A 26,165-nucleotide genomic window follows, 5' to 3' on the forward strand; every position below is an offset into this window, starting at 1 on the left:
CACTTTTGATGGCATCATTTCTGGTTTATCTGCCACCCTTGTGCCTCTCGTTGTCATTCTGGAGACGTGCAGCCCTTTCATCCCTGTCTCTTCATCTCTTCTGCTGTTTGTTGTTTGTCTCTGATCCTGGAGACGTGCCTCTGTCTCTCCTCCTCTGTCTCTTCTTCTCTCATCTTTTTTTGTCCTGGTTCTTTGATCCTGGAGTAGTGCAGCCCTGGCCTCATCCGATTCTTGTTCTCTCCTTCTCCTTGCCGCTTCCCGACGACGTTTGGCGCCACCTCTTGACCATAATGTTCCCCTTCCCTTTCCACGCGGCATAATTAGGCTGACCATTATTTTTTACCCTAATGCTGGATAGAAGATACGAAGCACTGACACCAAAGGATGCTGATTATTCTTGATGATGTGGTTGGCGCTCTCCTAAATGGATGTGATATAGTTACCGCTGTCCTTTGACTGCAGCAAATAGTTTTATGGGTGTCTCGGAGTACGTACGTCACTACAATAAGATTTAATTATCTCTTACTGATGGGTGGCAGCTAGATCTGTCCCAATCCTGCACAGGCTGATGGTGATCAGCAGAATGTGACCTGACCCCTCGAAATAGAGCTGCCCTGCCCTTTTGCTCCGGTAGGTGTCTCTGCTGAGGCTGGCCGTGCGCATGCGTCGGGCTGTCGCGTACGGATTTCCATGATGGCCGATGGAGTCTCGGGTGAAAGCCAGCCTGTCTATTTTTGGCGAATGAGCAATTTTATACGAATATATAACCCTGAACTTTGCCTGCATTCTGTAAGATAGCGCATTTTAATTCGATTGAACAAAAAAAGTGCCGCTGTAATGCACCGTTTACGCTAATTGGAGGTCACTAACAGACAGAGAGCATGAGAGTAGTATACTGTGTAGATGTCTTGCTCCAAAAGAGCAATTTAAAACCGTGGATTCCTCTGACTTCGTTTTCAACGCCTGGAATTATAATCCAAAATCTCTAAATCCTGCATTGCTCCATTACAGTGTTTGGAGAATGCAAAATGCGTGATTTGTTTAAGACGAAGAACACTTGACGGGTGTGCACATATTCGGCATCTCTTGCTTTCATTTACTCTAATACCAGTTACTAAAATAAATGCCATACCATATTATATCCCGACGATGAATGCAGCCCTTTTTCCTTAAACAACATAAACAGCTTCAGGATTCCCAAGGTTTTTCAAGTGGGATTAGTGATTTCTTTTTAAAAGTACCTCTTTCGAATGGTATCACCTGTGCTTCAAATATAATGAGGTTTTATTGATAATAAAAATGTAATGTTGCGCCAAAATTATTAGTCCCACTCGCAAAGCCAATGTAGTAGGCACTTTAACAAACTTTGATTGTTACGCTTAACCTTGGATTAATCAACCAATCTAGATTTCACCCATAAGCAAACGGACGTGTGAGCTGGGACAACAGAAAGAAGCCGATTATAAGCTGCCTGTTACATATGACTGTGAAATTCAATCAATTCATAACAAGGAAAAGAAAATGTTTCGAAATTCATTTTCAGGAAACAAGCATACACAGCCCAGTGTGCCTGATTCTAACCCAGGTTCCGAAGTCTAACTCTAGAGAACTTTTAAACTGAAACAAAAACATTGCAACATCCTCACACCAGATTTCTTCTTTCTAATTTATGATCTATCTGTGCAGTTTCTGAAATTCCAAGACAGGTTTCCGAGGCACTGTTTATACTACCGCTCTGCAGAATACCTTCTGCCTATTTCTATTAATTTAAATTGTTACCTGTGTTTGTCGAATTTTGCGTATTTGGACCAGTCTGCGGGGTTACTTTTATAAGATTCCATCAGCGTCTTCACCTCCTCCACATTGACTTTATCGCTGGAGAATATAATATGGAGTTGTTTGATCAGGGCTTCAAGAGTCTGAGGTACCTGGAGTTCTACTTGAGACATATTGCTGTCTTCTTGATTCTGGTCCTCTCGGTGGGCAAATCTGGTTCAAAAACGAAATGTGAGACGAAGGAGCTGCAGAAACGTTTATAAACAGTTTGGGCAAAGGTATGGGCGGGCCTTAGAAAAGAGGGAGGAGCCGGAATGTATTAAATTGGCTCCTGTTACTTATCGCCGGCAACAATTGACTCATGGAACCTGCATTCTGAGGCATTGACTCAAAATATGGTCCGCAGGTTCGCTGAAATATGTCTTTGTATCAAAGTAATCTCAAATTATGCTAAAAGTGCTTTGAATTTGTGACTGTCAACACATCCTCGATGACGTAGTGAAATTGTATAAATTATTTACATTCTCCAGGTTCTAGGATATCGGATGCATTCCACAGCTACGGCAATGACTATATTGTTTCACTTTTAAGGGATTGTAGGATTCGCCTTCCCGTAATTTATTCTGTTTAATGGAAAAGGAAATCGGCACGTCCCAGTCTCTGGACTTTGGACTTCCTTCATCTGTAGTGCACTAAATGATTGGCGTGTGCATCACGATCACTATCAGTTAACCATGCGAAACATCTGGTCTGCAGGTTGACAGAAACATGTTTTTGTATCAAAGTATCTTAAATTGCGCTAAAAAGCGCTTAAATTTTTGTTGTTTTTAACGAGTCCTCACGGACATAGTGACATTTTATAGTTGAATTGCATTCTCCAGGCTCTTGAGATACTGCTGAAGAGCCACTGCGCAGCAATGATACTCAGCTAAATGTAACATGTAGTCTCACTAATCTAATCTATTAATGGATTGTAAGATTCGCTTTCCCATAATTTACTCTGGCTGATGCAAAAAGAAACCAGCATCTCCCAGGCACCAACGATTTGGATTTCCTTTATTTCTGGTGCGCTAAATGATTGACATGAATACCACAAACACCATCCGTTATCCAAGCATGAAAAAAGTAATTTGACTTCAAGCACTTTATTTTATTTACGGATTGCCTTGCATCCAGAATCACCCATCAAAAGGGGACTTTTTGTTTCCCAACTTGCACCTTTGAACTCTGCATCGCTGCTGATGCTTTGCTGCTCATCACTCCAACAGGGCCCCCGCCTGAAGGCACACCCCCGATCGCATGCACACAGCAGGAACACGTATTGGCACTGCTAGAGCGAAACAGAGACTTCGGGCTGAGTGTCAGAGATAGATTCAGTTAATGTGGTTACTGGGAAAGAGTGTAGGTCCAAAAACCTGCCAACACTGTACATTGCAGAGTATGGGAGGAGATGGCTGGGATTTTGTCTCAGCAAGAGATACCCAACGAGTTATAAATCTTGGATGTAACCATTTGACCAGAAACATCATGGAGATCTCTACATATATGCTGACATATATGTATATTCTTGTGTCACAGAATTATGCAACTTGGAAACAGACCCTTTGATCATCTCAACTGAATTAGTCCCGTTTCGAGTCATAGGGTCATAGTCATTTGCTTGTATTTGACCCATATCCCTCTAAACCTTTTCTATCCATGTATCTGTCCAACTGTCTTTTAAACAACATCATTGTACTTGTCCCTACAGTTTCCTCCGGCAGCTTGTTTCATCTACCCTCACCTTCTGTGTGAAAAAAATTACCCCTTTAGGTCCTTTATGATGGTTCCCCCTTAAAAGAATGCCCTTTAGCTTTAGACTCCACTACCCTGGGGAAAACTGCAGTCATCTGAATTATCTGCACAGCTCATGATTTTATCTTGCTCTGTAGGGTCACAGACCTTATATAAGAGAATGCTGTCCTTGGACTACAGTGCAACATTCAACTCCATAATTCCCTCCAGGCTTGACAAGAAGCTCAGAAACCTCAGCCTTGATGCTGCCTTGTGCAGCTGGGTCCTGAACTTCCTGCAGATCGCCGGCAGCTGGTAAGAGTGGGCCCCGTCACCTCTGCCCCTCGACACAGGAGCCCCCGGGGCTGTGTCCCAAGCCCCTCCTTGACTCTCTGTACAACCATGATTGTGTCACCACCCGCAGCTCCAATCTGCTAATTCAATTTACAGATGATGCTAGATTTATTGGCCTTATCTCAAAAATCATGAGGCAGCCTGCACAGAAGAAGTCATCACCTTGACGCAGAGGTGTCAAGAAAACAACCTCTCCTTCAATGTCTCAAAAAGAAAGGAGCTGTTTGTGGACTACAGCAGGAATGGAGATTGGCTCATCCCTATTGACATCACTGGATCTAGGGTTGAGACGGTGAACAGTTTCAAGTTCCTTGGTACACACATCACCGAGGATCTCACTCGGTCTGCATGTATGGGCTGTGTGGTGAAAAAAGCACAACAGCACCTCTTTCACCTCGGACGGGTGAAGAAGTTTGGCATGAGTCCCCAAATCCTAAGGACTTTCTACAGGGGCACAATTCAGAGCACCATGACTGGCTGTATCACTGCCTGTGCTTCCCTCAATCGCAGGGTTCTGCAGAGAGTGACGCAGACAGCCCAGCCCATCTGTAGATGTGAACTTCCGACTATTCAGGACATTTATCGTGACAGGTGCATAAAAAGGGCCCAAAGGTTCACTGGGGACTCGAGTCACCCCAAACACAAACTGTTCCAACTGCTACTATCCGGAAACGGTACCTCAGCGTTAACGCCAGGACGACCAGGTTACGGGACAGTTTCATTCACCAGGCCATCAGACTGATTAATTCACGCTGACATGATTGCACTTCTAACCTATTTTGACTGTTCTGTTGTATAACTTACTGTACATAATATTTATCACAAATGACTATAATTTACACATTGCACATTCAGACGGAGATGCAATGTAAAGATTTTTACTCCTCCCATATGTGAAGGATATAAGAAATAAAGTCAAGTCAATTGACAGATCCATTTTGGGAAAAGGTGTCTGACATTCAACTCTCATATGCTTCTCATAATGTTATACGAGGTCACCCCTTCTGCTTCTGATGCTCCAAAGAAAACAATCCAAGTTTGACGAACCTCTCCTTATAGTGAATGCACACAAATCCATGGAACTTCCTCGTGAATTTCTTCTGCACCCTCTCTGATGTTTACATAACCTTCTGATAGTGTGGTGGTCAGAACTGTACATGTTACTCTGAAGTTACCAAAGATTTTTTACAGCAGCAACATTATTTCCAACTTTTATTCTCGTTACTCCAACCAATGAAGGCAAGCATGCCACATGCCGTCTTTACCACCGCAACAGAGAGCAATGGACTTGAACCACAAGATTCCTGTGTTCAGGAATTTTTCTGCTATTTACAGCATAATTTCCTCTTGCATTTGACCTCCTTTGACATCTCGCTCTTGTCTGGATTAAACTTCATCTGTCATTTCTCTACTGAAATCTATATCCTGCTGTATCCTTTGACAGCCGTGTTTGTTATCCACTGGTGTTGGTGCTGGTGTTTGTTATCCACTAGTATTAGTGGGAGGAGAAGTTGGTGGTGCGACTCGGTGTGTGCAGCTCTCCGGTGAAATGATATCGTATTTGTAAGTAGGATGCCATGTGCAATTCTGATTTGATGGAGACAGACATGAGAAGGCACAGAGGAACATCTGGAGATATTTCTGAAGGCCGGTTCGCTGCAGCTGTTACGGGGCGATCGAGAATCTTCCGGAGGGAAGGCATCAAACTCCCTGGCTTTGCCTGCTGCTGGCGACAGAGGCTGAGGTGGAAGCGTTTGGCAGAGATGGTGCTCGGTACTCGGTGTGGGAGGGCTGATCGGAGGCTCGAAGTTTTTGGACTACTCAGAGTGGGACTGTGGTCGGGCATGGCAGGGAGAGTTTTCTGCCTTCTCTCGTCTGCCTGAGATGTGGGACTTTCGAGAGACCTTGAACTTTTTTACTGTGCCTATGGCCTCTTCTTCATCAAGTTATGGCTTGACTACACACGGAGCTGTCTATGAGGACAGTAGGCTCAGATCCTGGTCTAGTGGAGCAATCTAAAAGCCATTATTTCCTCTGTCCTGTCCTCCATGCAGTGGCGTGGTGTGCAGTATCAACATACCAATATCTCATCTCAAGTCAAATGGCACCATAATCTCGCAGGCATCATGCTCTGCAGCCTGTCAATACAGAGGACATCTTCAGTTTACCCAGGGCAGTGTTTCACAACGTCCCCCACGGGAAAGAGCTTGTTGTGGTTCACCAAAGCCAGTTGTGAGAAGATAAAGAGAAGTGGATCTGCCTTCATGGAAGGAGTCAGTAGACAACCGTGGACTTGCTCTTCAGGGCAAAGATTTGTAAGCCCGCTGATAAATGGCGAAGCACAGAGACAGTAAGGAGTTTAGTTTTAATAGAAGTTGCTGCTTAATACTTACAGTTGAATTTGTCTGTTATTGTTATGAAGCTCTTAGAATATTCCTGCCCTTTTGAAATGCTTGATCTGATTGAATCTGTGATCTTTGAATTTTTGTTGTCGGCAAGTCCTCAATAACAAAGTGAAATCTTATAAATGATTTACGCCTTCCAGTTTGTATGATATCAGTAATGTTGTTTCACTATTTAGGGATTGTAGGTTTCACTTTATGGTAAGTCACTCTGGTTATCAGAAAAGGAAATTATTGTGATTTGTGATTTCATGCATCTCTGGTGCACTGGATCCATAATCACCTATTAACAGGGGACTTTTTGTTTCCCAAAATTACATCTTTCAACTTTGCATCGCTGCTGATGCTTTGCTGCTCGTCACTCCAACAGGGCTCCCGCCTGAAGGCACACTCCCGATGGCATGCAAACAGCAGGGATGTGTATAGGAGCTGCTAAAGTGAAAGAGAGGCTTCCAGGTGAAGGTCAGAGATGGGCTGGGTTCAGTAAATATAACACTACTTTGTGGTTACTGAGGAAGGGTGTTGGTGCAAGAATCTGCCAAGACTGTATGTTGCAAAGTATGGGTGTAGATGGCTGGGATTTTGCCTTAGAAAGAGAGACCCAACCAAGTAAATCTTGGATGTCACCATTTGACCAGGTACATCATGGAGATCTGTACATGTATGCTGCCACATATGTATATCCTTGTGTCACAGAATTATACAACTTGGAAACAGACCCTTTGACCATGTCAACTGAATTAGTCCCGTTTCGAGTCACGGGGTCATAGTCATTTGCGAGTATTTGACCCATATCCCTCTAAACCTTTTCTATTCATGTATCTGTCCAAGTGCCTTTTAAACAACATCATTGTACTTGGCCCTACAGCTTTATCCAGCAGCTTGTTTCATATACCCGCACCCCCTGTGCAAAAAAGTTACCCTTCAGTCATCCAAATTATCTGCACAGCTCATGACTTTAGAAACCTCTATAAGGTCACAGATCTTCTATAAGAGAATGTTGTTCTGCATTCAACACCATAATTCCCTCCAGGCTCGACAAGAAGCTCAGAGACCTCAGCCTTCACCCTGCCTTGGGCAACTGGCTCCTGGACTTACTGTCAGATCACCAGCAGGTGGTAAGAGTGGGCTCCCCCACCTCTGCCCCCGACCCTCAACACAGGAGCCCCTGGGTCTGTGTCACCACTCACGGCTCCAATCTACTAATTAAATTTGCAGATAATGCTACATTCATTGGCCTTATCTCAAATAATAATGAGGCAGCCTATAGAGAAGAAGTCATCACCTTGATACAGTGGTGTCAAGAAAACAACCTGTCCCTCAATGTCTCAAAAACAAAGGAGCTGGTTGTGGACTACAGGAGGAATGGAGACAGGCTCATACCCGCTGACATCAATGATCTCGGTTGGAAGGGTGAACAACTTCAAGTTCCTTGGAGTTCCACCGAGGGTTGAAGAAGTTTGCCATGAGTTCCCAAATCTTTAGGACTTTCTATAGGGGCACAGTTGAGAGTACTGTGACTGTCTGTATCACTGCCTGGTATGGGTACTGTACATCCCTCAATCACAGGGTTCTGCAGATAGTGGTGTGGACAGCCCAGCTCATCTGTGTATCTGAACTTTGCACTGTTCAAGACATTTACAACGACAGGTGCATAAAAGGGGCTGAAAGGATCATTGGGGACCTGTGTCCCCAACTACAAACTGTTCCAGCTGCTACCATCTGGGAAATGGTACCACAGCATTAAAGCCAGGACCAACAGTCTCCAGGACAGTTTCTTCCAACAGGCCATCAGACTGATTAACTCATGCTAACACATTTGCATTTCTAAACTATATTGACTGTTCTGTTGTATATCTTACTGTACATAATATTTATTAAAAATTACTGTAATTTGCACATTGCACATTCAGACGGAGATGTAATATAAAGACTTTTACTCCTCAAGTATGTGAAAGATATAAGAAATAAAGTCAATTCAATTCAATTCACCCCAGAATCTTGTATACTCCAGGTAAAAAGGTCTCAATCTATTAAGTCTCTCCTGGTAAGCCAAGCTCTCCAGCACCAATAACATACTCTGAATCTTTTAAATACCCTTTCCAGGTTAAAAGACGTCCTTCCAAAATGCACATCTACATGCACACATGCATTCAGACCTTTAAACACACATCCGTATATGTAGACATTCACGTGCACATATTTACACAAGAGTGTGACTTCATTCACACTCCTCACTTCCTCCCACACAAGTTTACTCTCATCTGACTATTGCCAACCCACCTCTGACATCACCCCACACAGAAGTCAAAGGGAAACACAATGATGTTTGTATGTTACCTCCTCTGTTATTACATAAGTGATTAGTAACAGAAGGGAGGCTAGCAGCATTGAAGCCATCCCCTGCCACGACCCCTTCTGCCCAGAGGTCAGTGTCTCATTTGAACTGATGGTCAGAGAAGCCACCAAGTTTCCAACGGAACAGCAGCAGCAACCCAAAACCTACCAGATATTTCTTTAACAACCTCCCCACCGATCAGATCTGCAAATCCTCATTGTCCTCAGAGAATTAAGGCTGAGCAATGTATCGCCTTGCAGAAGAGTCAATGGTGGGAGGTGAGAAACAGGAGTGTGAAGAAGATCGGGGATGATTACACCGTGTCCTTACGCCTGAAACAGCAGCCTGCTGTCCAATTTCGGCCACATGGGTACAGTTTTGTGTTCTGTGGCGGAACATCGAATACAGAAAAATGCAAGACAGGAGCAGGCAGTTCAGCCCATCATGTCTGCACCAACCACGATGTCAATCTAACTCATCCCATCAGCCCGCACATCCTTCTATTTCTTCCCTATTCTTACGCCTGTCTGAATGCCTCTTAGAAGATGTTATGCATCAGCTTTTACTACTCTCCTGTCAGCACGTTTCAGTAACCTACCACCTTCTGTGTAAACAAAGGAATGTCTCATAAATCTCCTTCAAAAATTTGCTTTCTTAATTTGACCTATGCCCTCTATTTTTTGGTATATCCATTTTGGGAAAAGGTCTCTGACATTTGACACTTTTCATAATGTTATACCAGGTCACCCCCTCTGCTTCCAATGCTCCAAAGAAAACAATCAAAGTTTCACCAACACCTCCTTATAGCTAATGCACTCAAATCCATGGAACTTCCTGGTGAATTTCTACTGCATTCTCTCTGAAGATTACACATCGTTCCGATAGTGTGGTTGTCAGAATTGTCCGCATTTCTCCATCTGTGGCCTGACCAAAGCTTTCTACAGCTACAATATTATTTCCAAATTTTATACCCATTAATTACTGCAACTGATGAAGGCAAGCATGCCACATTCCCTCCTTACCACCCAAACTACTTACGTTGACACTTCAGAGAACTATGGCCTTGCACCACAATATCCCTCTGTACCGCAATCTTCCTGCTATTTACTGCACACTTTCCTCTTGCATTTGAACTCCTTTGACAGCGCACACTTCTCTGGATTAAACTACATCTGTCATTTCTCTGCTGAAGATATCCACTTAATCTATATCCTGCTGTATCCTTTGACAGCCTTGTTTCTTATCCATAAATCCACAAGTGTTGGTGTTATCTGTGGACTTACTCTAGTCACTTCAAGTTTATTGTCATTTCTGTCATGGTCCGATCTGTGAAGTCTGCATTTTGGATCACGGTCCGGTGTGTTGATTCTCTATTCTGGGTTTTCCTGTTTTCCCTTGTTCCGTTGGGTGCCTTAATTGAGGCACCTGATTCTTGATGTGGGCTGGCACATAAATACCTCTCAAACCAACATTTCCCTGCTGGACTGTTTCCTTCCCTTCTGCTCCCCTCTGAACCTCTGTCTGCAACCTCATCAGTATCCGCATCAAGTTCAACTGCTGGAGTGAGACTGGAGCCTTGCCACGCCAAGAGAAGGAACTATTTATCGTTGAGTTTGGAACTGTTTCTTTGTGTCTCCGTGTTTAGTGTCTGTGTTCTGTGTATGAGCCCCGACCCTATGTCCTGTGTCTCGCAAGGAGGGGTCCCGGCTCTGAGTTCCTGTGCTCAAGTCCAAGGCTCTGTGTTCCTGTGTTCTAAGACCAAGTCCAGGTGCTGTGTTCCAGCCCTGTCCATGTCTGAACTTCATGTTCTCATCCAGCCCAGGAGTACCTCACCCAGCCCGGTGCTGGAGATTCCTCGTCTTGTGCTGGATCATCCTCATCTGAATTCTTGGCAGTTTACCTCAGCAGTCATCCCGGTCCTGTGTCCTAGAAAGGGTCCCGGCCCTGCATTCCAAGGAGGAGTCCTGGCCCCGTACCCAAGAGCGTAACCAATCCGAGTCCAAGAGCCACATCCTGCGCTGAGGGTTCCTCATCCTGTCCTGCAGCCTCGTCCTCTCCTGTAGCCATGTCCTGTCCTTGCCAAGATCCTAGTCCCGAGTCCTAGCCCAGGCCCGGGTTCCGAGTCCCAACCAAGACCCAGGTTCCTCGTCCTTGTCCAGACTCTGGTTCCGGAGTTCCAAGTTTCTAGTCCAGTCTCCTTGTTCCTAGTTCCATGTCCAGGTCCCGTGCTTCTAGCCCAGGCCCTGAATCCTAGTCTCGTCCAGGGCCTGTGTCAATGTCCAGCGTCATTTCTTCCTGACTCCGTTTGCTTTCTTGACAAACCTAGTCCTGTTTCTAGAACTGCAGTGTCTGTGTCTTGCATTTGGGTCGGCTGCCAGCGCCCCCTTATAACAATTTCAACCAAAAGCTGCTGGTATAATGCAGAGTAAAAATGAAACAACGGTCCTCCAGGACCCTGATGCTACATGAAACAACACAAAACTACACTAGAGTATGTGAGACAGCACAAGGCTACAGTAGACTACGTAAAAGAACATAAAAACTGCACTGGACTACAGCCCTGCACAGGACTACATAAAGTGCACAAAACAGTGCAGGGCAGTACAATAATTAATGAACAAGACAATAGGCACAGTAGAGGACAAATTACAATATAATAATAAATGATGTAGATGTCAGTCCAGACTCTGAGTATTGAGGAGTCTGATGGCTTGGGGGAAGAAACTGTTGCACAGTCTGGTTGTGAGAGCCCGAATGTTTCAGTACCTTTTGTCAGATGGCAGGAGGGAGAAGAGATTGTGTGAGGGCTGTGAGGGGTGTGTGGGGTCCTTCACAATACTGTTAGCTTTGCGGGTGCAGCGTGTGGTGTAAATCTCTCTAATAGCGGAAGAGCGACCCTGATGATCTTCTCAGTCGACCTCACTATCCGCTGCAGGGTCTTGCAATTCGAGACAGTGCAATTCCCGAACCAGGCAGTGATGAAGCTGTTCAGGATGCTCTTGAGACATCCTCTGTAGAATGTGGTGAGGATGGGGACTGGGAGATGAACTTCTCTCAGCCTTTGCAGAAAGTAGAGACGCTGCTGGGCTTTCTTGGCTATGTAGCTGGTGTTGAGGGACCAGGTGAGATTTTCCGCCAGGTGAACACTAAGAAGTTTGGTGCTCTTAACGATCTCAACAGATCAGCCAACACATACTTTCCTCCAAATCCTCAGCAGGCAACTAAGAAACAACCTGATATCTGGAGAAATTGAACCCAGATTGCTGGTGCTGTAATACCTTTGTGCTAACCGTTAAGCAAATGCAACGCCTCAGGAAATTGCTTCTCCTGGAACAGTGAGCTGCCAATCCTGAGCAACACACATAAAACGATGGAGAAAACTGGCAGGTGAGAATTTCTTGTGTTTATGATTAACTGCCAATCCTGATGAGGTTGTTGCTGTCAGTGGACAGCAGCATTGTGCAATGCTGAAAAAGCAAAAAGATAACTTTTCTGTATGAGCACAGAGCTGCTACATGTGATTAGATCACTCTCATAGAGGGGAAAGGCAATGACATTCCGTAACAGAGTTGTGCACCCTTCTGGGCACATATGCTTGGCTACACATGGAGCTGTCTATGAGGACAGTAGGCTCAGATCCTGGTCTAGTAGAGCAATCTGAAAGCCATTATTTCCTCTGTCCTGTCCTCCATGCAGTGGCGTGGTGTGCAGTATCAACATACCAATATCTCATCTGAAGTTAAATGGCACCATAATCTCCCAGGCATCATGCTCTGCAGCCTGTCAATACAGAGAACATCTTCAGTTTACCCAGGGCAGTGTTTCACAACGTCCCCCACGGGAAAGAGCTTGTTGTGGTTCACCAAAGCCAGTTGTGAGAAGATAAAGAGAAGTGGATCTGCCTTCATGGAAGGAGTCAGTACACAACCGTGGACTTGCTCTTCAGGGCAAAGATTTGTAAGCCCGCTGATAAATGGCGAAGCACAGAGACAGTATGGAGTTTAGTTTTAATAGAAATGGTTACTTAACACGTACATTTGAATTTGTCTGTTATCGGTACGTCCCAGGCACTGAGGATTTGAGTTTCCTTCATTTCTGGTGCACTAAATGATTGACATGTGCTCTATGAACACCATCAGTTATCCATGCGAAACATCTTGTCTGCAGGTTGGCAGAAGTAAGTGTTTTAATCGACGTGCTTTAAAGTTGTGAACAAGTCTTCAGGGATGTAGTGAACTTTTAGACGTGAATAACATTCTCCAGGTTCTTGAGATACCAGTGAATTAGCACATGACAGCTCTGTCACTGTGCTGAATGTAGCATGTTGTTTCACTATTCAGGGTGTGTAGGTTTCACTTTACAGTAATTCACTCTGGTTAATAGAAAAGGGAATCAGCAGGTCCCATGCAATTAGAAGTGTAGTTTCCTGCATTTTTGGTGCAATATATAATTGTGTAAAATAAAGCTGACCAAAAACATATTTTTCAAACTTACAGGCTGCACTGGATCCAGAATCATCTGTAGATGTGAACTTCCTACTATTCAGGACATTTATCGTGACAGGTGCATAAAAAGGGCCCAAAGGTTCACTGGGGACCCGAGTCAACCCAAACACAAACTGTTCCAACTGCTACTATCCGGAAACGGTACCTCAGCGTTAAAGCCAGGACGACCAGGTTACGGGACAGCTTCTTTCACCAGGCCATCAGACTGATTAATTCACGCTGACACAATTGCACTTCTAACCTATTTTGACTGTTCTGTTGTTCAAATTACTGTACATAATATTTATCACAAATGACTATAACTTACACATTGCACATTCAGACGGAGATGTAATATAAGGATTTTTACTCCTCCGATATGTGAAGGATATAAGAAATAAAGTCAATTCAATTGACAGATCCATTTTGGGAAAAGGGGTCTGACATTTAACTCTCATATGGTTTTCATAATATTATACGAGGTCACCCCCTCTGCTTCCGATGCTCCAAAGAAAACAATCCAAGTTTGATGAACCTCTCCTTATAGTGAATGCACACAAATCCATGGAACTTCCTCGTGAATTTCTTCTGCACCCTCTCTGATGTTTACATAACCTTCTGATAGTGTGGTGGTCAGAACTGTATATGTTACTCTGAAGTTACCAAAGATTTTTTACAGCAGCAACATTATTTCCAACTTTTATTCTCGTTACTCCAACCAATGAAGGCAAGCATGCCACATGCCGTCTTTACCACCGCAACAGAGAGCAATGGACTTGAACCACAAGATTCCTGTGTTCAGGAATTTTTCTGCTATTTACAGCATAATTTCCTCTTGCATTTGACCTCCTTTGACATCTCACTCTTGTCTGGATTAAACTTCATCCGTCATTTCTCTACTGAAATCTATATCCTGCTGTATCCTTTGACAGCCGTGTTTGTTATCCACTGGTGTTGGTGCTGGTGTTTGTTATCCACTAGTGTTAGTGGGAGGAGAAGTTGGCGGTGCGACTCGGTGCGTGCAGCTCTCCGGTGAAATGATATCGTATGTGTAAGTAGGATGCCATGCACAATTCTGATTTGATGGAGACAGACGTGAGAAGGCACAGAGGAACATCTGGAGATATTTCTGAAGGCCGGTTCGCTGCAGCTGTTATTGGGCGATCGAGAATCTTCTGGAGGGAAAGCCCCAAACTCCCCGGCTTTGCCTGCTGCTGGCGACAGAGGCTGAGGTCGAAGCGTTCGGCAGAGATGGTGCTCGGTACTCGGTGTGGGAAGGCTGATCGGAGGATCGAAGTTTTTGGACTACTCAGAGTGGGACTGTGGTTGGGCATGGCAGGGAGAGTTTTCTGCCTTCTCTCGTCTGCCTGAGATGTGGGACTTTCGAGAGACCTTGAACTTTTTTACTGTGCCTATGGCCTCTTCTTCATCAAGTTATGGCTTGGCTACACATGGAGCTGTCTATGAGGACAGTAGGCTCAGATCCTGGTCTAGTGGAGCAATCTAAAAGCCATTATTTCCTCTGTCCTGTCCTCCATTCAGTGGCGTGGTGTGCAGTATCAACATACCAATATCTCATCTCAAGTCAAATGGCACCATAATCTCCCAGGCATCATGCTCTGCAGCCTGTCAATACAGAGGACATCTTCAGTTTACCCAGGGCAGTGTTTCACAACGTCCCCCACGGGAAAGAGCTTGTTGTGGTTCACCAAAGCCAGTTGTGAGAAGATAAAGAGAAGTGGATCTGCCTTCATGGAAGGAGACAATAGACAACTGTGGACTTGCTCTTCAGGTTAAGATTTGCAAGCCCGCTGATAAATGGCGAAGCATGATGGACAGTAAGGAGTTTAGTTTTAATAGAAATTGTTACTTAATACTTACACTTGAACTTGTCTTTTATTGTTATGAAGCTCTGAGAATATTCCTGCCCTTTTGAAATGCTTGATCTGATTGAATCTGTGATCTTTGAAGTTTTGTTGTCGGCAAGTCCTTAATAACAAAGTGAAACCTTATAAATGACTTACGTCTTCCAGTTGTACGACCTCAGTAATATTGTTTCACTATTTAGGGATTGTAGGTTCCACTTTACAGTAATTCACTCTGGTCATTAGAAAAGGAAATTAGCAGGCCCAGGCACGTGGAATTGTGATTTCAAGCATCTCTGGTGCACTGGATCCAGAATCACCCATTAACAGGGGACTTTTTGTTTCCCAAATTTCGTTCTTTCCACTTTGCATCGCTGCTGATGCTTTGCTGCTCGTCACTCCAACAGGGCTCCCGCCTGAAGGCACACCCCCGACGGCATGCAAACAGCAGGAATGCGTATAGGAGCTGTTAAAGTGAAAGAGAGGCTTCAAGGCGAAGGTCAGAGGTGGGCTGGATTCAGTAAATATAACACTACATTGTGGTACTGAGGAAGGGTGTTGGTGCAAGAATCTGCCAAGACTGTATGTTGCAGAGTATGGGTGTAGATGGCTGGGATTTTGCCTTAGCAAGACATACCCAACCAATTAAATCTTGGATCTCACCATTTGACCAGAAACATCATGGAGATCTGTATATATATGCTGCCGCATATGTATATTCATGTGTCATAGAGGTATACAACTTGGAAACAGACTGGGGTGCAGTGCTGCCAGAGCTGACTGGAGCACTGCTCCGGCACCTCTGTTAAAAAATGTCAAAATAAACATTGGAGAATCTAACAGCGGCCGCATATTAAATAGAGCATAATTTTACAGAAGTGGGTGTTGGGGAGAGGGGGTGGTGGCTGGTAGGGAAAATACCACTAATAACATTGGGATATTTGATCGTTGTTGGTGAAATCCTGGAACTGTGACTGTTCTGTAAAATTCCTCCTCACTCGACCCGTTGTCCCAGCATACCCTGCTGTAGCCTCCCGCCATTTCACAGATCCTCAGTCTCTCCCCAGCACTCGTTGTTTGATCATTGTTCGCGTAGAAAATGAAAATCTTAGATCTTTTGAAAAGTGGCATGTTGCTTGCTGAAGTGGGCTGTAAGGTCGGTAAGAACGAATCGAGCGTTTGCACAATACAACAGAAAGAAGCTGGAATTCATGGAAGTTTTAGTGCTACCCCTACAACGGCAAAAATGATCTCTCTGGTTCGTGATAAAGCGCTTTCAAAGACTGAGAAAGCATTAAGTGTGTGGCTAGAGGACGTAACAGAAGCATATCCCTGTTGATGGTGAAATTATGCGTAAAAAGCACTTAGCCTCTATGAGTACTACAGTGAGGGGGTTGAGGAGAGCGAGAGGAAGGAGTTTATGGTTAGTAAGGGATGGCTGGCTAGCTGTGTAAAGTGCTACAGCCTCAGGAACTTAAAGATCGCGGGAGAAACAGCATGGCCGATGTACCAAGAATCCTATTGTGGAGCCGATCGACGTACACGCTTGAAGTCTCTCAGAAAAACAACTATCAAAAGCTCACAATGCTGCTCTAAGTGTTGAAAATATAGCTGGTGAAGATGCTGTTGGAAAATTGTGTGACACCATGAATACTTTGCATCTAAAGGCAACTTGTTCAATTTTTCATTCTGCATATTATTTAGCTCAGAATGACAGACCATACTCTGATCACCTTGGCTTATCGGAACATCAAAAAAAATGGTATTGACATTAGAATTGGACTGTATTCCGACACTTGTGCTACAAAGATAATTAATCACATAGCCATTGATATGAAAAAGAAAATTTGCCAGTATATCAAGCAGATAAATGGCAAATTTTCTGTTGTCATTGATGAATCAACAAGCCCGAGCATTAAGGCCACCCTAATAGTTTATTTGAAATGTAAAAGTGATAAGGAAGATGATCCCCATTTTATGTTTTTAGATCTCGTTGAACTGCCTGATCAGAAAGCTGCAACTATTGCTAAGCATCTATTGAACTGTCTCAATAACCATGGGTTTGATGACTCTTACTTGAAACAGAACCTTGTAGCATTTGCTAGTGATGGGGCAAGCGTAATGCTTGGTGTCAAATCTGGTGTTGTTACAATTCTCAAGGAACATTACCCTGATGTGATAATCTGGCACTGCCTTAACCACAGATTAGAACTTGCAGTAGGTGATTCGGTGAGAGAAGTCCATGGAATAAATCATTTTCAATCATTTATGGACAAATTGTACACTGTTTACAGTAGATCACCTCTAAATCAAAAGGAACTGTCTGAATGTGCCTCACAACTAGAACAACAAATGTGCAAAATAGGCCGTGTTCTGGGCACCAGGTGAGTAGCTAGATCATTTTGAAAAACGTTTCAGCAGTGTGGCAAAATTATGAAGCACTGTGTTTTCATTTCGAAAAAACAATGAAGGAAGAAACAAGATCTGGGAGTGACAGAAAAACCCATGAAGGTTTGCTGTAAAGACACTCTCCAGAACAGTTTGCATTGGACTTAGCTCTAATGTATAACACGTTGCATGAACTTGGCTTACTGTCAGAGTGTTTACAGATACACACTACTACGATTGTTTGTGCAGACAAACTGATCCAATAAGGTCACTGCATGGACTGAAAGAGCAACCTGGTACAAAAACTCTAGAAGCTCAAGAGGCAGTTTGAAAAGGGGAACTTTGGAGAAATTACCTTAACAAGCAACAACAAAATTGTCTCCATTAATTATCTACAGTTTTGTTACTAGTCTTATAAACAATTTGCAGCACCGTTTCTTCACGGCAATATCTTTGAAAGGTTCTCAAACTTCTAAACCTCAAAGTATGTATAAGTCCCTGCTAAATGAAATGTGTGTCCTTGATAAAGATAATTGGCCTGCTGAAATACCGCCTAATTATGGAGAAGCTGCAATATCATCTCTCTGTAAGAGGTTTAAGCTTTCTTCTTCCTCTGTAATAAATGCCTTCAGGGATTATGTGGAGGATTGTGGATGCCGCATCCCTCAAGATTTTCGCCCATTACTGAGCTGTTCACAAGTTATTCCTATTAGTACTGCTGTGTGTGAGAGAGAGTTCAGTCACATGAACTTGATAATAACAACAACACGCTCAAGAATTCTCATAAATCATGTATCTTCACTTATGTTTGTTAAACTACACGGACCTCCTCTAGTTCAGTGGAATCCTGAGCCGTATGTCACATCATGGCTGCAGTAGCACAAATCGACAGATGACACCAGGACAAGAGTTGACCAGACCCCCGAACACATATTACGCCTGACCCTTTGTGGAAATTATTGTGAAACTTCTCATTGGTGGCATTTGGTAAGTAGGTAATTACTTTTAAGTTGGTAAAATACATGATTACCGTCTTTTTTTTTACTTGCTTGATAATTATATTTTATGATAATTAGTGAGTGCAACCGTGCAATACTTTGTCATATTATTAAATTAAGTATTATATGTTTTATTGTACCAGTTATACACTGAAATGTAGTGATAGGCTATAATGTTGTTAATGTCTTAACCATCACTATATTTCTGTGGAGCTCTGGAATTCATGTATTTGACATTATAAGAAGCCCTATTCATATATATATGTCACACCCAGTTTGTGTACCCGCTCATTACATGAATGGGACAAGGAAGTTGCCTAGAACATGAAATGAGCAGCTACAGAAATCGGGTGTGACGTATATATTTTGTGTGTTGCTTGGATTTCCAGCATCTGCAGATATTCTCTTGTCCATGTCAACTGAATTAGTCCTATTTTGAGTCATCGGGTCAAGGTCACTTTCTGTTTTTGACCCATATCCTTCTGAACCTTTTCTATCCATGTATCTCTCGACGTGCCTTCTAAACATCATCATTGAACTCAGCACGACAGCTTCCTCCAGCAGCTTGTTCCATACACCCCCACCTCTGTATGTAAAAGTTATCCATAAGGTCCTTTACAATGGTTCTCTTCATACTTTAAAACAATGCCCTTTTGTTTTATACTTTCCCACCCTGTGAAAAGACTGCAGTCATCCAAATTATTTGCACAGCCTCATGATTTTATATATACCTCTATAAGGTCACACCTCACCAAACTCCCCCACCATGCTCCAGGGAAAAAGGTCTCAAGCTATTGAGTCTCTCCTTGTAAGCCAGGCTCCCCATTCCCGATAACATACTCTGAATCCTTTCTGTACCCTTTCCAGCTTAAATGACATCCTTTCAATACCTAGGTGACCAGGACTGTACATGTGTGGTCTCACCAACAACCTGCAGAGTTGCAACATGACATCCCGACTCCTGTACTCAATGTACTGAATGTTGACAGCGAGCACACCAAGCACCTCCTTCTCCAGACTGTCTCGCTGTGTCACCACTTTCATGGAACTTGGACCCTCTGCTACTGGTGTCTCATTTGAACTGATGGTCAGAGAAGCCACCAAGTTTCCACCGGAACTGCAGCAGCAACCCAAAACCTACTAGATATTTCCTTAACAACCTCCCACCAATCGGATCTGCAAATCCTCATTACCCTCAGCTTTGCTGCATAAATATGAAAGAGTTTTTATTTTGTCTCAGCAGAGAATTAAGGCAGAGCAATGTATTGAAGAGTCAGTGGTGGCAGGTGAGAAACAGGAGTGTGAAGAAGATCGGGGATGATTACACCGTGTCCTTAAGCCTGAAACAGCAGCCTGCTGTCCAATCTCGGCCACATGGGTACAGTTTTGTGTTCTGTGGCGGAACATCGAATACAGAAAAATGCAACACAGGAGCAGGCAGTTCTGCCCATCATGTCTGCACCAACCACGATGTCAATCTAACTCATCCCAGCAGCCTGCACATCCTTCTATTCCCTCCCTATTCATACGCCTGTCTGAATGCCTCTTAGAAGACGTTATGCATCAGCTTTTACTACTCTCCTGTCAGCACGTTTCAGGAACGTACCACCTTCTGTTTAAACAAAGGAGTGTCTCATAAATGTCCTTTAAAAATTTGCTTTCTTAATTTGACCTGTGCCCTCTAGTTTGTGATATATCCATTTTGGAAAAGGTCTCTGACATTTAACACTTTTCATAATGTTATACCAGGTCAGCCCCAGCTGCTTCCAATGCTGCAAAGAAAACAATCAAAGTTTCACCAACACCTCCTTATAGCTAATGCACTCAAATCAATGGAACTTCCTGGTGACTTTCTTCTGCATTCTCTCTGAAGTTTACACATCCTCCCGATAGTGTGGTGGTCAGAATTGTCCCTGTTACTCCATCTGTGGCCTAACCAAAGCTTTCTACAGCTACAATATTATTTCTAAATTTTATACCCATTAATTACTCCAACTGATGAAGGCAAGCATTCCACATTCCCTCCTTACCACCCAAACTACTTATGTTGACACTTTCAGAGAACTATGGCCTTGCACCACAATATCCCTCTGTACTGCAATCTTCCTGCTATTTACTGCACACTTTCCTCTTGCATTTGAGCTCCTTTGACATCTTACACTTCTGTGGATTAAGCTACATATGTCACTTCTCTGCTGAAATCTATGTCCTGCTGTATCCTTTGACAGCCTTGTTTTTTATCCATAAATCCACAAGTGTAGGTGTTATCTGTGGACTTATTCAAGTCAAGTCAAGTCAAGTTTATTGTCATTTCTGTCATGGTCGGGTCCGTACCATCCACATTCCGGTTCACGGTCCAGTCCGTTGATTCCTTATTCTGGGTTTTACTGTTTTTCCTTGTTCCATTGGGTGCCTTAATTGAGGCAGCTGATTCTCGTTGTGGGCTGGTACATAAATACCTCTCAAACCAAGGATTCCCCACTGGACTGTTCCGTTCTGCTCCCTTCTGAACCGCCGCATGCAACCTCATCAGTATCCGCATCAATTTCAACCGCTGGAGTGAGACTGGAGCCTTGCCACGCCAAGAGAAGGAACTATCTATCATTGAGTTTGGAACTGTCTCTTTGTGTCCCCGTGGTTAGTGTCCGTGTTCTGTGTACGAGTCCCGGCCCTACGTCATGTTCTCCCCAAGGAGGGGTCCCGGATCTGTGTTCTGTGTTCCTGTGTTCCAGGACCAAGTCCAGGTGCCGTATTCCAGCCCTGTCCATGTCTGAGCTTAATGCCCTTGTCCAGCCCAGGAGTACCTCGCCCAGCCCGGTGCTGGAGATTCCTCGTCCTGTGCCGGATCGTCCCCATCTGAATCCTCGGCAGTCATCCTGGCCCTGCGTCCTAAAAAGTGTCCTGGCCCCGTACCCAAGTGTCTAACCAAGCTGAGTCCAAGAGCCTCGTCCTGCATTGGAGGTTCCTCGTCCTGTGCTGGAGGCTCCATGTCCTGTCCCGTAGCCACGTCATGTCCTTTGCAAGATCCTAGTCGCGGGTCCCGGGTCCCGGGTCCTGGTCTCCTAGAATCCTAGTCTCGTCCAGGGCCTGTGTCAATGTCCAGCATCGTTTCTTCCTGACTCCGTTTGCTTTCTTGACAAACCTAGTGCTGTTTCTAGAACTGCAGTGTCTGTGTCTTGCATTTGGGTCGGCTGCCAGCGCCCCCTTATAACAATTTCACCCAAAAGCTGCTGGTATAATGCACAGTAAAAATGAAACAACGGTCCTCCAGGACCCTGATGCTACATGAAACAACACAAAACTACACTAAACTATGTGAGACAGCACAAGGCTACTGTAGACTACGTAAAAGAACATAAAAACTGCACTGGGCTACAGACATGCACAGGACTATACAATGTGCACAAAACAGTGCAGGGCAGTACAATAATTAATAAACAAGACAATAGGCTCAGTAGAGGACAAATTACAATATAATAACAAAGGATGTCGATGTCAGCCTAGACTCTGAGTATTGAGGAGTCTGATGGCTTGGGGGAAGAAACTGTTGCACAGTCTGGTTGTGAGAGCCCGAATGCTTCAGTACCTTTTGTCAGATGGCAGGAGGGAGAAGAGTTTGTGTGAGGGGTGTGTGGGGTCCTTCACAATACTGTTAGCTTTGCGGGTGCAGCGTGTGGTGTAAATGTCTCTAATAGCAGAAGAGTGACCCTGATGATCTTCTCAGCTGACCTCACTATCCGCTGCAGGGTCTTGCAATTCGAGACAGTGCAATTCCCGAACCAGGCAGTGATGAAGCTGTTCAGGATGCTCTTGAGACATCCTCTGTAGAATGTGGTGAGGATGGGGACTGGGAGATGAACTTCTCTCAGCCTTTGCAGAAAGTAGAGACGCTGCTGGGCTTTCTTGGCTATGTAGCTGGTGTTGAGGGACCAGGTGAGATTTTCCGCCAGGTGAACACTAAGAAATTTGGTGCTCTTAACGATCTCAACAGATCAGCCAACACATACTTTCCTCCAAATCCTCAGCAGACAACTAAGAAACAACCTGATATCTGGAGAAATTGAACCCAGATTGCTGGTGCTGTAATACCTTTGTGCTAACCGTTAAGCAAATGCAACGCCTAAGGAAATTCAAGCAACACACATAAAAGTTGCTGGTGAACGCAGCAGGCCAGGTAGCATCTCCAGGAAGACGTGCAGTCGACGTTTCAGGCCGAGACCCTTCGTCAGGACTAACTCTGTTGTTGTTTGCCTAAGGAAATTGCTTCTAGAACAGTGAGCTGCCAATCCTGAGCAACACACAGCAAAAGCTGGAGTAAATCAGCAGGTCAGAATTCCTTGTGTTTATGATTAACTGCCAATCCTGATGAGGTTGTTGCTGTCAGTGGACAGCAGCAGTGTGCCGTGCTCAAAAAGCAAAAAGAATACTTTTCTGTCTGAGCAGAGAGCTGCTACATGTGATTAGATCACTCTCATAGAGGGGAAAGGCAATGACATTCCGTAACTGAGTTGTGCACCCTTCTGGACACATATCCTTGGCTACACACGGAGCTGTCTTTGAGGAGAGTAGGCTCAGATCCTGGTCTAGTGGAGCAACCTGAAAGCCATTATTTCCTCTGTCCTGTCCTGCATTCAGTGGCCTGGTGTGCAGTATCAACATACCAATATCTCACCTCAAGTTAAATGGCACCATAATCTCGCAGGCATCATGCTCTGCAGCCTGTCAATACAGAGGACATCTTCAGTTTACCCAGGGCAGTGTTTCACAACGTCCCCCATGGGAAAGAGCTTGTTGTGGTTCACCAAAGCCAGTTGTGAGAAGATAAAGAGAAGTGGATCTGCCTTCATGGAAGGAGTCAGTACACAACCGTGGACTTGCCCTTCAGGGCAAAGATTTGTAAGCCCGCTGATAAATGGCGAAGCACGAGGGACAGTAAGGTGTTTTGTTTTAATAGAAATGGTTACCTAACACGTACATTTGAATTTGTCTGTTATTGGTACGTCCCAGGCACTGAGGATTTGAGTTTCCTTCATTTCTGGTGCACTAAATGATTGACATGTGCTCCATGAACACCATCAGTTATCCATGCGAAACATCTTGTCTGCAGGTTGGCGGAAGTAAGTGATTTAATCGATGTGCTGTAAAGTTGTGAACAAGTCTTCAGGAATGTAGTGAACTTTTAGACGTGAATAACATTCTCCAGGTTCTTGAGATAACAGTGAATTAGCACATGACAGCTCTGTCACTGTGCTGAATGTAGCATGTTGTTTCACTATTCAGGGTGTGCAGGTTTCACTTTACAGTAATTCACTCTGGTTAATAGAAAAGGAAATCAGCAGGTCCCAGGCAATTAGAAATGTGATTTCAAGGAGTTCTGGTGCAATATATCATTGTGTAAAATAAAGCTGACCAAAAACATTTTTTTCAAACTTACAGGCTGCACTGGATCCAGAATCACCCAATAAAAGGGGACTTCTTGTTTCCCAACTTGCACCTTTGAACTCTGCATCGCTGCTGATGCTTTGCTGCTCATCACTCCAACAGGGCCCCCGCCTGAAGGCACACTCCCGATCGCATGCACACAGCAGGAACGCGTATTGGCACTGCTAGAGTGAAACAGAGACTTCGGGCTGAGTGTCAGAGATAGATTCAGTTAATGTGGTTACTGGGAAAGGGTGTAGGTCCAAAAACCTGCCAACACTGTACATTGCAGAGTATGGGAGGAGATGGCTGGGATTTTGTCTATGCAAGAGATACCCAACGAGTTATAAATCTTGGATGTAACCATTTGACCAGAAACATCATGGAGATCTCTACATATATGCTGACATATATGTATATTCTTGTGTCACAGAATTATGCAACTTGGAAACAGACCCTTTGATCATCTCAACTGAATTAGTCCCGTTTCGAGTCATAGGGTCATAGTCATTTGCTTGTATTTGACCCATATCCCTCTAAACCTTCTTTATCCATGTATCTGTCCAACTGTCTTTTAAACAACATCATTGTACTTGGCCCTACAGTTTCCTCCGGCAGCTTGTTTCATCTACCCTCACCTTCTGTGTGAAAAAAATTCCCCTTAGGTCCTTTATAATGGTTCCCCCTTAAAAGAATGCCCTTTAGTTTTAGACTCCACTACCCTGGGGAAAACTGCAGTCATCCGAATTATCTGCACAGCTCATGATTTTACCTCGCTCTGTAGAGTCACAGACCTTATATAAGAGAATGCTGTCCTTGGACTACAGTGCAACATTCAACTCCATAATTCCCTCCAGGCTTGACAAGAAGCTCAGAAACCTCAGCCTTGATGCTGCCTTGTGCAGCTGGGTCCTGGACTTCCTGCAGATCGCCGGCAGGTGGTAAGAGTGGGCCCCGTCACCTCTGCCCCTCAACACAGGAGCCCCCAGGGCTGTGTCCCAAGCCCCTCCTTGACTCTCTGTACAACCATGATTGTGTCACCACCCGCAGCTCCAATCTGCTAATTCAATTTACAGATGATGCTAGATTTATTGGCCTTATCTCAAAAATCATGAGGCAGCCTGAACAGAAGAAGTCATCACCTTGACACAGAGGTGTCAAGAAAACAACCTCTCCTTCAATGTCTCAAAAAGAAAGGAGCTGTTTGTGGACTACAGCAGGAATGGAGATTGGCTCATCCCTATTGACGTCACTGGACCTGGGGTTGAGACGGTGAACAGTTTCAAGTTCCTTGGTACACACATCACCGAGGATCTCACTCGGTCTGCATGTATGGGCTGTGTGGTGAAAAAAGCACAACAGCACCTCTTTCACCTTGGACGGGTGAAGAAGTTTGGCATGAGTCCCCAAATCCTAAGGACTTTCTACAGGGGCACAATTCAGAGCACCATGACTGGCTGTATCACTGCCTGTGCTTCCCTCAATCGCAGGGTTCTGCAGAGAGTGACGCAGACAGCCCAGCCCATCTGTAGATGTGAACTTCCTACTATTCAGGACATTTATTGTGACAGGTGCATAAAAAGGGTCCAAAGGTTCACTGGGGACCCGAGTCACCCCAAACACAAACTGTTCCAACTGCTACTATCCGGAAACGGTACCGCAGCGTTAAAGCCAGGATCACCAGGTTACGGGACAGTTTCATTCACCAGGCCATCAGACTGATTAATTCACGCTGACATGATTGCACTTCTAACCTATTTTGACTGTTCTGTTGTATAACTTACTGTACATAACATTTAACACAAATGACTGTAATTTACACATTGCACATTCAGACGGAGATGCAATGTAAAGATTTTTACTCCTCCCATATGTGAAGGATATAAGAAATAAAGTCAAGTCAATTGACAGATCTATTTTGGGAAAGGGTGCCTGACATTTAACTCTCATATGCTTCTCATAATGTTATACGAGGTCACCCCCTCTGCTTCCAATGCTCCAAAGAAAACAATCCAAGTTTGACGAACCTCTCTTTATAGTGAATGCACACAAATCCATGGAACTTCCTCGTGAATTTCTTCTGCACCCTCTCTGATGTTTACATAACCTTCTGATAGTGTGGTGGTCAGAACTGTACATGTTACTCCGAAGTTACAGAAGATTTTTTACAGCAGCAACATTATTTCCAACTTTTATTCTCATTACTCCAACCAATGAAGGCAAGCATGCCACATGCCGTCTTTACCACCGCAACAGAGAGGAATGGACCTGCACCACAAGATTCCTCTGTTCAGGAATGTTTCTGCTATTTACCGCATCATTTCCTCTTGCATTTGACCTCCTTTGACATCTCACTCTTGTCTGGA

At 44.2% G+C, this 26,165-nt stretch overlaps 1 protein-coding gene and 1 long non-coding RNA gene across 4 annotated transcripts in view; one reads left to right on the forward strand and one right to left on the reverse strand.

Moving 5' to 3' along the window:
• LOC140188375 (cysteine dioxygenase type 1-like) overlaps positions 1-2,173 on the reverse strand; it is a 17,149-nt gene extending 14,976 nt beyond the window's left edge. Inside the window, exon 1 of the mRNA XM_072244603.1 lies at positions 1,780-2,173. Within this exon, the coding sequence (XP_072100704.1) occupies positions 1,780-1,949 (170 nt within the window). The 5' untranslated portion in view covers positions 1,950-2,173. The remainder of the gene's footprint in view (positions 1-1,779) is intronic.
• LOC140188377 (uncharacterized) overlaps positions 1-26,165 on the forward strand; it is a 106,986-nt gene that overhangs the window by 1,522 nt on the left and 79,299 nt on the right. The gene's annotated exons all lie outside the window — the stretch shown is intronic.

Source organism: Mobula birostris, chromosome 26, assembly GCF_030028105.1.
Source record: "Mobula birostris isolate sMobBir1 chromosome 26, sMobBir1.hap1, whole genome shotgun sequence".
NCBI lineage: Eukaryota > Metazoa > Chordata > Chondrichthyes > Myliobatiformes > Myliobatidae > Mobula > Mobula birostris.